The sequence below is a fragment of the Chamaea fasciata genome, unplaced genomic scaffold (assembly GCF_029207755.1).
Source record: "Chamaea fasciata isolate MVZ Bird 193981 ecotype frontalis unplaced genomic scaffold, bChaFas1.0.hap1 SCAF_14, whole genome shotgun sequence".
NCBI classification, from domain to species: domain Eukaryota; kingdom Metazoa; phylum Chordata; class Aves; order Passeriformes; family Sylviidae; genus Chamaea; species Chamaea fasciata.
In genome coordinates this window covers 4,986,388-5,000,314 of record NW_027094099.1, presented here as the reverse complement: position 1 = coordinate 5,000,314, position 13,927 = coordinate 4,986,388, and the positions used below count along the sequence as shown (strand labels likewise).

At 39.4% G+C, this 13,927-nt stretch overlaps 1 protein-coding gene across 5 annotated transcripts; it reads right to left on the bottom strand.

The window, feature by feature from the left end:
- Positions 1-1,074: 1,074 nt before the first annotated feature.
- On the bottom strand, positions 1,075-13,628 carry BNIP2 (BCL2 interacting protein 2). Of its 5 annotated transcripts, none has more exons than XM_066196088.1 (12): positions 13,610-13,628; positions 12,120-12,257; positions 11,520-11,650; positions 10,742-10,809; positions 9,754-9,927; positions 7,751-7,927; positions 6,999-7,101; positions 6,755-6,886; positions 6,027-6,113; positions 5,797-5,895; positions 4,323-4,358; positions 1,075-2,390 (listed from the first exon to the last, which is right to left on the bottom strand). In XM_066196088.1, exons 3-12 carry the CDS (start codon positions 11,567-11,569, stop codon positions 2,342-2,344), a joined length of 975 nt encoding a protein of 324 aa, XP_066052185.1. In that variant the 5' UTR covers positions 11,570-11,650; positions 12,120-12,257; positions 13,610-13,628; the 3' UTR covers positions 1,075-2,341. The 5 variants fall into 5 exon arrangements, with proteins under 5 accessions (XP_066052185.1, XP_066052184.1, XP_066052186.1 ...); XM_066196087.1 differs by lacking the exon at positions 13,610-13,628 and adding an exon at positions 13,514-13,600; XM_066196089.1 differs by lacking the exon at positions 13,610-13,628 and adding an exon at positions 13,170-13,263.
- Between the last annotated feature and the right edge of the window lie 299 nt (positions 13,629-13,927).

The following is a 13,927-nucleotide window of genomic DNA, read 5'->3' as shown; positions in this document are numbered from 1 at the left end:
AACATTATCCATAGCTTTGGGACCACTTTGCTTTTTGTAAACATCCACCTCACCACTAAATGATGAGCTGCAGGAAGTCAGAGGGGAATAATTCTTTAGCACGCTTCTTTCTCAAGCTGCGTATCTTTAGAGACAGAACTGTTGTGCTGTATACTCATTCACAACAACTTCTACTGGAGAAATAAACCATTTATAAGCACATACACATTTCCAAAAGAAATCATACTACTGCAGCATGAAACTGTAGAATCCTTGGCCACCAGGAAGCACAATAACAATCCCATCATTTGGTAGGTGTGGCATATACAGAGGGACAGCTCCTCTGTACTGCACTATACTCACAGGAAGCCACAGGACATAGAGAAAACTACAATCCCTCCACTAAGAATATAATTTTACTGAGGCTAATCCTTTTATCAAATAGGAAAAAATGGAAGGGAGATAATCAGAATGCTTCCTGTTTAGCTTAGGACACATGCAAACCCAGTAAAAATCAGATTTGCATGGTCATACAGACCACACTGTCAAAGTATCAAAAGTAAACAGGCCGCAAGTGCTCCAGGTACTGACTTGAACTTTACATTAATCCGAGTCAACATCAAAATTGAAGCAGGAGATAAGACAGCTCCAAAGAAAGTGCATTTGTGTTTTGCTTTCAGAGCAAGATCCAAACCTGATGGAATGGATGCAAGGCAACTTGGCATTGGTATTGCCTGTTGTGTGAATACATCCTGCCTATCAATCTCCTTGAAACTCTCATACAGAAACTACTGCAACAACAGGACTCAGATCTTGAGATGAAAGTGTCTGAACCACAGACTTAAACTCCCACAGACATGAGCAGTTTTCCCTCACCTGACATCCATATGCTCTCAGAGTCTATACAGGGATCACTGGATTAATTGTTACTTGGTAAGTCTTGACCATGGAATATCTCACAACTGCTGTTTATCAGTGTCAGGTAGTAATCTGGTTGAACGTAACCTTTTTTTTTTAAATAAGGTAACTGAGTAACATTAAATATAGTTAAAAAGTGATATTTTTTGGCATTAAGACAAAATTGTGAGCACAATAAACACCAAAAGCAAAGATTTAATATATCTGCTACAACATTATATTGCTCAACTCCTGAATGAATTTATTTGCATACACCTGCCCTTACATGAAAAATGCAAAGTTTATCAAAAGATGTTACAAACTTTTACAATGTATCAACCAGTGCATTACTGTTGTCCCAGTAAACCTATACACTCTAGTTATGTGTCCACGAAAACCTCTTACAGACACAGATTTACCACCATTGTGGGGAGGAAAAACACCCCAACCTTTAAAACACTTCTTCAGAGTTAAATTAGTGCTGGTATCATGTGCCTAACAGCTTTAGAAATGGATGTTTCATCTACAAGAATGACACAGGTAGTGCAAGACCAAAAAATGGTAAGACTTCTCATATTTCTGTCCAAAAAAACAGTATTGTGGCTAGAATACCTGTGGAGCTCCCAAGTTCTACTGAGCACGACCAGAGTTCCTACCAGTAACAATCAAGATTCATCCATGAAGAACTGAAGTGAACTCATTTCCTACTGCTAGCTGAGACAGTCTTGACATACTGAAGCAGGGCCTCAATTCACAACTTCAACTGAAAAAGGTCTGGTATCTTACCAGACAGTTCAGCTTTTGTGGTTTAGGCTTAAACCTTGTGGCCAACAAACTGCCACCCACAGAGCTGCAGTTCTGCATCCTGAACAATGGACTGAAAGACACCAAAGCTGAAGCTCACTCTAGTGAGGTAAAGGGATGAGCTTGTATAAGGTAAGTGAACAAAAATATGGATCTGTATTTGTGAAAGCCAAGTTAATGTGATTGTTAATATCCAAACAAGTTTTCATGACAACAAAGAAATGCACTTGACCATTTACAGCGAAACAGATTTATACAATAACAACAAGTAACTTATGGCCTTGTCTACCTGCAAATGAATTCCTTCAGCAGGTACACACAATATATTGCTCAGTCATAAAAATATATATATTATCTCTTTCCTTTAACATTTAGGTATATAAATATTTTACTGAAGAACATGCATCATTTAGATAAACAGTTGCAAGAACATCCCCTGAAAACGTAGGGTTCTTTGCCATTTAGCAGTATAAAACGATTACATGAACAGCAATTAAAGTCAAGACAAACCAATACAGCAGTAAGCAGTTCATTGTGTGCTAGTCCAAAGCACCTTCTGCAACAGATTATATAATACATACACACAGAGAATGCACTGTAATGGAGCACAAATGGCATTGTTCCATCTGCCTTATTCTTCAGTCTTGTTTGGACTCCAAACTTACTGTTCACTTTTCTGCTCTTGTTTTCCATTCAGCTCTTGGTCAACTCTGCATAGCAAAGAAAGTAGTAAAATTAAACTATGTTGACATGGTTTGATAGCTCATATTATTAAGAAAAAGCTATTAAGCTTAACAGGAAAACACAAAGCTTTACATGGGAAAAGTTTTAGTAAATAAATATTAAGGTTTTTATTTAATGTAGTCGTGATGTTTGGGTTCTTTCCAGTATCTATTTTCCTACCACCCCTTAAAAATTAATTAAAATTTTCAGGAAACCATTTAAGTAACTAGAGCACTTGAGAGGAAGCATTGAAAAAGTGCAAGTGAAGTTTGACCACAGAAGAAAAAAGCATGGCCTGTGCTCACAGTAACAAATGCAAGCAGGAGTACAATAGAGGTAACACAACAACACTGACAAGCACTACCACTGATTCATAAGCACTGAATTACCTCTAATGTTATAGTAATTAAGCCAAGAAGGTAACAGCACTAGCTGAATCAACAAAAGTGAAGAGGCTCCTTAACTGCAATACTTTTTCTATTATGTTCTAAGACTCTTGCAATTACCCTGGAAAAATTCACCATCATACTGATAAAAGCGGGTTTGATTTTGTACCTTATTTTTTAATATCTGCCTTGGGACCAGCAAACAAAATCGTGCTTTGTGGAAACCAGGGGATGATTGAAAGCCCTGCACAAAATGTACTTTTTCTCTGTACAGTAAGAACAAGCTACAGTCTTGATAACATCTTCTGGCAAATTTAAGTTGTGCATGGAGGTCAAATTATTTTAAAACCAGCAGCAGTTCTAAAGTGAGAGACTAAGACCAAGTTTGTCCTCTAACAATCTGTCTAACATACCTGTCCAGTCTCTGAAAATAAAACCAGCCAGTTTTTCAAAATGATAGAAACACTGACAGCTCCTTTGGGCCATGAACCTATAAAATGAGCTGCTTTCTACCTGATTAAAGGCGCAGTATCCAATCCTGTCTGTGATCTCTAGCTCTAATCTTCACTGAAGAACATACTACTTTTTACGAAAGTGATGGTAGTGTAGGTGAAGTTATCAACAGGGACACTAAAAAGTGCTTTTTCTACTGGAGATGTTTTAAATTATCGCTTAATTGGAGTAATTCCTAAAGACTGTTCAACACATCACTAGATTTACATGTGAGCTTCCAGAAATAATTTAAATTCCTTTTACGTCAATCTCAGTGTCTGTCTACCCAATTTAGAAAATAAACCTTCCTTAATAGTTAGGCACACAAAGGGAAAGTAATTAAAAAACCCCAAAGTTAGCAGCAAAATCTTTCAGTATATTTGTTAGTGAGTGAAAAAACAACATATCCATTCAAAAAAATTCATCAGCTGTGGAATAGCTTGAGTAGTTAGAAGGAAACTGGAAATTAACAAAGTGGAAATCCAGTATTTATTAGAAAGGAACATAGGCACTGCAAATACAAACAGCACTAAAATACTAATTTAGATTGCATCTATGCAAGTTAATAACTAAAAAGGTAGCGAATACCAAAAATACAAGATTTAATATTAGAACTTCTTACGGAGTTGCATCTCTGCTAATGCATAGCTACAGCTTAGCACCTAAATACAGCTCATCTCCAGAGATCAATTCCTGTTAGAAACAATGACATTTGATTTAATGGGTTCATACAGAAGCACTACTTCTGCCTCTTAAAGACTTCAAGTTGAGAACCCATGTATCCCCTTAAAAATGAGCATCTCACATAAACGTTCAATAGAAACTATTCACAAATAGCTGTCTGAACACCCAGGGTGAGTACTTATAGATTCCATACTGCCTGGAAGTACAGTATAGTTGCTGTCATGCAAAAAATTTTGGGCACTAGTGCATGTTTATATTTACAAATGCTTATTCCTTTATGCAAGCCAATCAACTGGGAGTTAGTTGCAGTGCAAATTGTTTTATCTAGATGCAACCCTAATCAAAATATGAATATACCTTTTCTGTTTCTTTCTAAACTTTTCTTCTTCATACCTTGGTGAGGAAAAGTTTTATTTCAGTAAATACAACATATGAAGGCCAAAATCAACAGAAGCTGCAAACCAGTAATAGTGTCAATAGAATTTGCAGAAACTTAGCAAATTTTGAAACTGATACAATTAAGAAAAAAATACACTGTACCTCCAACATCTATTAGCATTAAACAAAACCCATTAAGATTTAGTTACTATGACATAACAAATGAATTCAATATGACCTCTTGTACAGTGCTAGCATTCATCATTAAAATTTAAAGTCTCTATCCATAACAGTTGGAAGCCAGATATAATCCTCCACAGAAATCTGAGAATTAACTCCTCAAGTTAACCAAGTCCAGACTTTGTAGGACATACTGCAAAGGTTCATCAATACCTTTATTGAGAGGAGTCTTTTAAAACTTGGAATAACAGTCTGAATATTCATAACATACCCCTAAAACCCCAGTCAAAAAAATCCTAAAGACAGCACAAGGCTGCCTCAGCTTTGTCATGTGTTTCACTCCCACCCCATGAAAACTGTTTTTCTATCTCACAGAGTTAAACTGTGGAACTGACAGCACAGCTGGATGTCTGCAGAAATAAACAGCCATGTGCAGGGGGCACGAGGCTTTGTCCAGCATGGATGTGCCTTTGTGCGTGCTCAGTGACACTGGGCCACCTTCCCCCAGTTTGTGCTCACCTATAACCATGGGGGCAACACAGGGTTTGGGTGTTATATCCTCTAATAGGCTGTCATCAGGACTGTTAGTGTTCTCATCTGGTTTTCTTAAGACTCAAGTTTATGGTTTCTACTCTATTACTGCACTCACAAATACTTTTGACAAAGGGATCATCATCTTATTTGAGAGCTGAATTGTGCTGATGTTAAAATGGGTATTTGTATCTGGATGGGAAGGAAAAGAAACTACATTCATGCTGTCTTTATTTCTCTACCAAAGTAGTTTAGAACTGCGGTGGGTAGGGATTTGGCATTTTCCCATTGCTGCTTTTCTTTTAAATGAAAACCAATCCAAGTGATATTTCAGCACTTAACCTGTTCCACATTTTAATTAAAACGCTTTAGAAGACATCATAAATAACTTCAGTATCAACATGCCCACAATTTCTCACTCACAAACCAGTTTAATACACACACTAAGGTGCACAATAACTGCAATGAGACCTTCCCTAGAAGGCTTACTTCACACACAACTTAGTAATTGCATAAAGCTCCACTGTGAAAGTGACTATACATTAACATTTTGGCTACCCATGCTACTCCATACCAAAGTGCCTTTAGCAATGAGCTCAAACATGGACACTCCTCCTAGAGACAGCAATGATCTCAGTTCAGTCATTATGTGCCAAGTGTTACATTCAAACCAAACACTGATTACAGCATCTACCAGTCCTAAACCATGATCAATGTAGAAGACGTTGAAATAAAAACGTACTGTTTTATGCATTCTGGGATGCCAACGTATTCCATGGGGATCAGTTCAGCTAGTTCTGCCAGGGTAAAGACATACCTAATTTTTTGGCTGAATTTTGAGCTGTGGAAGAACAAATGCAGGGTACAGTTACAACTCTAAACGTTTCTCACTAGGTCAATATTAAAACAGTTTCTTAAGTTCAAAGCAAACAGTTGTCAGAATTATTTATGAAAAAGCTTCCAGAGTATTACCTAATAAAAGGTTTTGTGATGGCCAGGAGTGTTCTGATGAACCAGGAAGGATGAACTATGATCAACGATTTCAGATTTTTCCTTAACCTAAAGGATTTAAACAATGGATAATTACTAGAACAAAAAGGCAGCATGACCAGGGGTTTTGGAATATTTAAGAAGTATGTTTTTAGAAGCACAACTGTCACATAAACACAGTATTCTGACATCCCATTATTAGAAGTCAACCTCCATCAGAAGAAAAAACACTACACAACTGCAAAACAGAAACTGAAGATTAAGTATCAATTTGACAAGGAAGTAACATTCCAAGGAGAAGCTTCTTTGAATCTTTTTACACAGCTCATGATGAAGTGGTTCACAAAGGACCTCTTCTCATTAACCTTGCGTTAATACATTACATTGTAAGGATATTCTACAAGATAACAATATTCAGTATTCTAAGAATGCTATTTTCACTAAAAAAAAAACACCCTGAGAACAAGAGCAAAAAAAAGCATACACAAAACCCCTAACCAACCAAAACACCACCCAACACTCCCCATGCATGTTTGTAGCATCATCCCACACTGCCTAGCATAGGAAGAGGTTTTCTTTTCAATACACCAATTTCCTTCATCAAATCTTGAACAGAAGGGACCAGACACCACATTAAGCAGCAGTTTTCCCTAAATATGTCTATCTCTGAGCATGTGAACATTGTAAGAAAATATTGCAGAGCTTCTTACCTTCTATCAATTTGCTGGTAACATTTCCTAAGCCAGCCTAAACTTGGCATTTTTCTCCGTGTTGTTGCACCATTCAGGTAAACTATCATATAGTTCTCTGCTACTAACAGCTCTAAAGTGCCAATTACATACCTGGAGAGGCAAGCAAAGAGAACTTTAATATCCACAATCTCCATCTGAAAGTAATTCCTCGTAGTGCTCAAATATATTTAACAAAAACCCAGAAAGGCAGATGATGACTTACTTAAATAGATTGTCCATTAGGTATCTGTAGTTAGGCTGGCTGCTCTCAGGCATGAAGCAAACAGCAAACACAACAATGGCATTTAACCCATCACCATAATAACCTAAAACCAAAGAAATAAGCAGCAGCAGTGACAAAGGTGACAATACACTGGCTACATTTACACAAAGAAAAGCACACTCAGTAAGCTTTTTCATTATTTACCTTAAAGAGATGTACAAACATCCATATAGACACATTCATACAGTTACAGAAAACATCACTGTTTCTTTCTCAAGTTTGTCTACTTCTAAAGCAACAGCCGAAGCTGATGTCAAACACTATCTATAACCAATGTTCCAGTGTAGAACCTCAGTATATTTAATAATATCTTATTTTATTAAAGTTTAGTCAACTTTTCTTCCAACCTAAACTTCACAGACTGCTGGAAAGAGTCATGAATTGATTTCTGCCTTAGTAGATTGACAGTTAATGTTTTCAATAGTCTAGAAGCCAAAAAATTAGGTAGCAGTGACACTGTAGGATAAAGTAAATATGTCTTATTACATAGGTGCACTTTAGTACATGTGACCACGTGCACATTTTGAAACTTTAGTTTAATAGAGAAAGAATTATTCTATCAACCATGTCTTAACACTACAACCAATGAATTGTCACAACTCTTTATGCCCAAAGCTCTCCCTCTGCCTCCCCCACTCAGCTTAAAGAAGTAGCTGTTCAACAGTTCCCCTGAGCAGGTCCCCAGTCCTTACCACCATGACTGATAACTTTTTTGTATGGTTCAATTGCCTTCATGTCCACCCTATGGTCCTGCTCTCCGATCCGAAACATGCGCCAACGTCGACCGTCATCCTTCTCCTCTGCCACAGCGTACTCAGCCAGTGACCCCTTCCTAATGACATCAGTAGTTTTTGGTTTTGGAAGGTCATCTGCCAAAATGAGAACGTGTTGAAGACCCATTATGAATACCATGCACAGTGACAATCAGCTACAACACGAGTTAACCACTTTGCCATCCAATCTGTTTTGGTATTCTTCAGCCAGTCAGACACACCAGCTTGATGTCATGGGTATTTTATTAATATACTCATGTTGGCAGTTATCTGTCGACTGTAATTTTCTCTATTACAAGTATGTGGAAAATTTCCATTTGTGGAGGAAGCCTAATTAATTGTAGGTTTTCAGAACACAGATTTCAATGAATTTCACCAAAATAGACAAAGTGGTTAACTCCAATGAGAATTACAGAGGTTGATCACAAATTTACATGAAGCATGATTTAAAACATTGAGGTACCTTGCAAGCAGACATGCAGGCAAATCTACTGAAAATTAAATGTAATTCACGTGTGCAATCAAAATATATGAAATTTGTGCTGACAGCAATCTGTAAGACAATTTGCTCCAATGAAATTATGATTCTTGACTTTGTTGCATGGACCTTACCCAAAGCGAGAAAAACCTACTGCAAGTTAGTTGTCTGTTCCCAAGACAAAGCTGTTAATTGAAACTATCCTTCCAGGAAAATGAAGGCAGCAGCATTAAAGAAAGAAAAGACAGAAACCCTTTTCAGCCACTTTTAAAAAACAAGACACAAACATCCGGAACATTTCCTTTGCATCACTGCACAACTAACGCTAAATACCAATTCTTCTCCATTAAAACAATGAAAATCCTTTTTACGAAGTTAAACGCACAGTCTCTGTTAAGAAAACTTCCCCAGCCATATGCCTTTAGCTATTTAAAAAGCAAAACCACCCCTATATTCTAAGGAGTGTTTCTTTCTCCACAGGTAGTGTTTCAAACAGTGAAAAGAGGACTTCCAGTTTATTCAGGAATTAAAATTATTTTATTTCCAGGATGAGAAAATAGTAATTGAGTTTACATGTTTACTTACTAGAGACACTCCTAAACCATGAAGTTTACAGATACTGAAGACTCCAACAATTTGCCAAACACAACTGTTCTTGGCTTCCATAAGAGAGCCTTAAAACATCATTAAACTCCAAGTTTAAAATTTGTGCTTTAGCTGCTATACAAAACATTTATCTCAAATAAAATTTTTTAGAATCTCCAGGTTCTGCCTATAAGATATAACACCTATTAATGTCTTAAAACTGAGATCATTGCCAGTGTGGCTATAGCTACTGTAACTTCCTTTGAAGTCATTTCAGAATTCCTTGACATAAAACAGAGGCTCTTCTACTGCCTCTAGTCAATCTGGAAATGTGCACACCCTATGGCTACTGAGCTTTTCCCATTCTCATCACGGGAAGATTTGAGATCAGGTGCTACTTAGTATTTTTAAAAATACTATTCAGTCCTCCTTGAATTGCAATTCATCAATTTCTGAGTAGCTAATCTATATCCCTTTGTTTGGCTCCCTCCATTTAAAACTCATTTCTAAAACATGTAAAACACCTTGGGTACTTTTTTCTGTTGGGGGGTCTTAAAAACTTACTGCAACAGAAGATTTTCCATAACTTCCAGTCTTAGAGATGCATATATAGATGATCTTCACCCAAGTTTATCTGCAGCTACAGTTATTAATTGTTTGCCTGTTTACTAATCTGATGAGGTCTAATTTGCTCTTTAAAATGTCACTCCACCTATCTCTAAATCCTAATCCAATCACCCCCTTTGTATTTCTCCTCTTGCACTATTGAGTCATAGCTATTTCTTACTAGAGAAGCAGTCTAAGAAAAGATACTATGAAAATATTTTAGAGCATCAGACAAAAGGACCAAAACACTCACCTTCCCATTCAAATTCATTGCTATTTTCTGAAGGAGTATCTAAATCATCCAAATCAATCTCTCCACTCTCATCCAAGTCATCAGACAAAACCGATTCCTCACTGGGATCCAAAGTTAAGCTAATGTCTGGAGCCATTAGTTTCCTCCTCAATTTGGTTCCATTACCCTCTGTATCTAAAGAAAGCAGATCATTTATTTTCAAAACTAAAGCAAGTTTATTTAAACATATTACCAAGACAGAAGAGCACAGTCCCTTCTCATAATGCACTATAAATTAATGCCCATAATTTAAACAAGGTATCTTTGGAGTAAAACTTTAATAGGGTTTAAAAAAAAAAAGGTAAAAGTTTTCAAGTTACCCACTGCACACACACAATCCGAGCAGGGTGGTGGACACAAACCACACTCCCTGCAGAAGAAAAACCCGATGAATTGCCACATCAGACACTACTGCCCCTGCCTGCTGCATCCAATGTCCCAGGAGCTGGTCCAGCTATTACACTGAATAAATATTGCAAATAATACAACAGATTCATGTCCCTAGCACTTGCTTTTGTTAAGCTTCAGTGGCATCATAACCACCTTTGATAAAATGGAAAATAATATACAAGCTGAGAAAGAAAAAGACTGACAGACAACAGTGAGGACAGAAAATTAAAGAATCTGTTCTGTGAATACACAGAATGCTTCGAGGTACAAGGCAAATATTGGCATGATTTAGACAGGAGTTGAAAGCAAGGAATAAAATCAGATTACCAATACAGCACTGGAAATGCCTCAAGTAAGGCAGACAGACAAAATCCAAAAAAATTTTAAATGCAAAAACCTCCAAAATCCCAACCAATGAAACAAACAAACAAAAAAAAAAAAACGAAAAAAAAAAAAAACCAAAAACAAAACAAGCAAAAAAATCCCTCCACACCAAGGAGCTTTAAAGCAGCCTTTTAAGTAGGAAGCAGTTAGCTGGACTGGAGTGGAATGTTCTTACTGGCTTCACTTTCTGTTCCAGCTGCAGCCAATGCATCAGACTCAACAGGATCATCCTCTGGCAGGGGCCTGGGACACAAAGTAGAAATTATTGTTACAAACCTGCTTTGACATTTTTTAATGCCATATATTTAGACTTACACAGTGCTACAAAAACCCACTGTGGGATAGTACTGAACTAACTTTACTTATAGCCGAAGTTCAAGCTTTCAGTTAACAAACACCAAGGCAGCAGAAAATTCTTTTACAGCATTCAAGCGACCATCCCTTCCTGTGACAAATACCAAAACACTGACTACTACCACTGTGTCATCCTTAAGAAAACTTGTCATATTCTTGCCTGACAAAATTTGACTTGAAATACATTACAGAAGTAGTTTAGTCACGTTATCATGCAATGTGTCTAAAGCTGAATAGGTTTTTTTGCAGGCCCAAGCATTAGTAGCAGCATTAACTTTTAAAGACTTTCCTCAGAAATTTTGCTTAATGAAATATTTGGGCCATGAGGCACTGGGAGGAATATGCAAACAATGTAGTTGCAAAATATTATCACAAGAAATAAACAAAGCCAAGCTTACAAATCTTCATTTCAGAAACTCTGGAAATTTCAACAGTGGCAGTCCTGAAGAAATGTGCCACAAAACCTTTTCAAAACTGCTATATTAATGGAAATCACGTCAAGATTATTGCTGAGTATTAGTTCACCAAGGAGACCAGGACACAGCTTACTGCTGATGTTACATGTTTGATCTGAATTACTTTAAAAAATAATTCAAAACCTTGGAAAATCTTCATCTTGCCACTCTTCCTTAAACTCAACCCCTTCCATTCTCCAGCCAACTTGAATTGCTAAGAGAGACTCCTGATCAGGCAGAACCTGTGATCTTCAGCACAATGGGCTAAAGAGGAGCTGCAGGAATATAACAGAAGGTGTTAGTTCAATACTGTGGTAATTCCCATACTTGCAACACATCCTTTAACTTATCATCAAATTGAGGTATTATGCAGAACAAAAAGCAAACAACACAGGGAAAAGTTTTTTGCTTGTTTCCATTTTACTTCCCCCCCCCCCCCAGACAAAACTGCTTGTGGAATGGATTATCATACAATAATTTACGTTGGAACGGATTTCGTACAGTTAAGGAGGATCAACCCCTCAGTTAAAATTAAGGCCTTGAGCAACCTGTTCTGTCATTTATGATTACACCTGTTCACTCCGTAAGAAACGTGACGTCTCTAGATTCTATAGTAGGTAATTATAAGTGTATATTTTGAGAAAAAGTCTAGATGCTCAGATCCAAACTACAAGCTATTTAAAAGGAAAAAAACCCAAAGACTTTAAAGATAACTATTTAAGACAGTGTTTTTGGGGAACTCACCCTATGATGTGAGAGTAAAGCTGTATTTTTTCAGGCTCACCCATCACCAGCAACAAGGAATCCCCAATAATGGAACATAGTAAACCATTCTGCTGACATAGAAGTCCAAACCAGTTGAAGCTCTTGGCTGTGTTGGCTCTAAAGATTGGCAGAAACAGGTAAAATTATCAATGAAGGTATTAAGAAAACCACCATTCACCAAAACAAGAAACCGTGGTATTCTGCAAAGAAGCAATCAACAGAGAACACCAGTAAGTACAAATGTTTGAATGCAACCAATACTGCTTATTAACTGAGAGATACAATTTTTTTACATGGCTGAAAAACAAATTAGACTGACTGTTCTGTAGGATCAGCCTTCCTTTCATGACAAATCCAAATTCTTCTTCTCCTGACCCGATTTTAAAATGTCCTGCAATGCTTAAAGCTGTGCTACGCAAATTGATAAATAAAGAAAAATTAAGCCATCTTTTTGTTAAACTGCAGTACCACAAGTTCAATGCTAATGGTCTCAGTTTAAGGCTATTTTACTGACGTTTCCCTGCTTCCCTCACCCAGAAAATTTAAATAAAATTTCTAGAAGGTAGCAAAGTAGTTCCTCTTAAGGGCCAGACTCTCCTTGTTTGAAACATTCAGCACCTGCACCTCCCAACTGTTCTTCAGCAGTGTGAAGAAGTTGCCCCAGCGAGTTTCTCCTTTTACTCCCTTCTCTCAGCATCAAAGCACAGAGAAATCAGACAGCTAAAAGAGAAAATTTCTGAAAACTCTTGCTTTCCTCCCGAGGATACTACTTTAAACTCCACATTCAGAGCAACAGAAGGGTCTGTATTTCCGTGCCACTTAAATTTATTTAAAGGTAAACACTAACTTCTCAAAACAATCCCAAAGAACTTACAGCCTGCCCAGAAATTCCTTTGTAATGCTTAGATATGCTTACAAGTCAACCAGAAATAATCAACTATTATTCAGTGTATTGAATTAGTAGCAGGAAATCAGGAGGAACTAGGACAAAAGGCACTAGAAAGCAACTTCCGCGACACGGCTCCGTACTGCGAATTCGCTACGCCCTCGGCGGAACAGCCGCTCGAAGCAAACTCCTGCGGGGCAGGGCAGGGGATTTTCCCCCCGCAGATTTACGCGTTCACAGCTCTTCCCTCTGCGGCGGCAGCACCGCAGGGGAGCCGCGGGGCCGCGGAGCTGCTCGGCCGCGGGGTCCCTGCTCGCTGCCACCGCCGCCCCGGCCCGGCCCAAGCGCTGAACCCACCGCCCCTGCGCACCTGCGGCCGGGCCGCGGCCCCGCCTCCCCCCGCGCCCGCCCCGCGCGGCCCGGCCGCGGCTCCCGGCTCCCGGCTCGCGGCTGCCGGCCCGGCGCTCCCGCCCCTCCGCGGCCGTACCTGGCGGGAGCGGGAACGGGAACGGGAACGGGAGCGGGAGCGGGAGCGGGGCCGGGCCGCGCTCGGGGCCGCGCTGCGCTGCGCGCCCGCGCTCACCCGGAACCGCATCCGCCGCCAGAGTCACGTGACAGCAGTGGGCGCGCGGGGCTCGGCCGCTGGCGGGCATGCGCGAACGGGGCGGGGCTCGCGCCGCCGTGAGGGCGGGCGGGGGCGCAGCGCCACGGAACAGCCGCCGTGAGGGCGGGACGTGGAGGGGCCCCGAAGGCGGAGCCCGGCCGCGCACGGGCGCCGGAAGAGTCACACCGCGTGCCCGACGGCGTTGTCCAAACGCTCCTGGAACTCTGTCAGCCGTGCTGCTCTGACAGCTGCCTTGGGGAGCCTGTTGAGTGCACGACCACCCTGTGGGTGAAAAGC

Bases quoted from the DNA above. Each gene is read 5' to 3' on its own strand.
- BNIP2 (XM_066196088.1), bottom strand. From the start codon at position 11,569: ATGGAAGGGGTTGAGTTTAAGGAAGAGTGGCAAGATGAAGATTTTCCA. The intron at 9,928-10,741 runs GTAAGAACATTC...TGCTTTCTTTAG, and splicing joins TGGAACAGAAAGTGAAGCCA to ATACAGAGGGTAATGGAACC. The intron at 2,391-4,322 runs GTATATTCATAT...TTTGCTATGCAG, and splicing joins TTTAGAAAGAAACAGAAAAG to AGTTGACCAAGAGCTGAATG.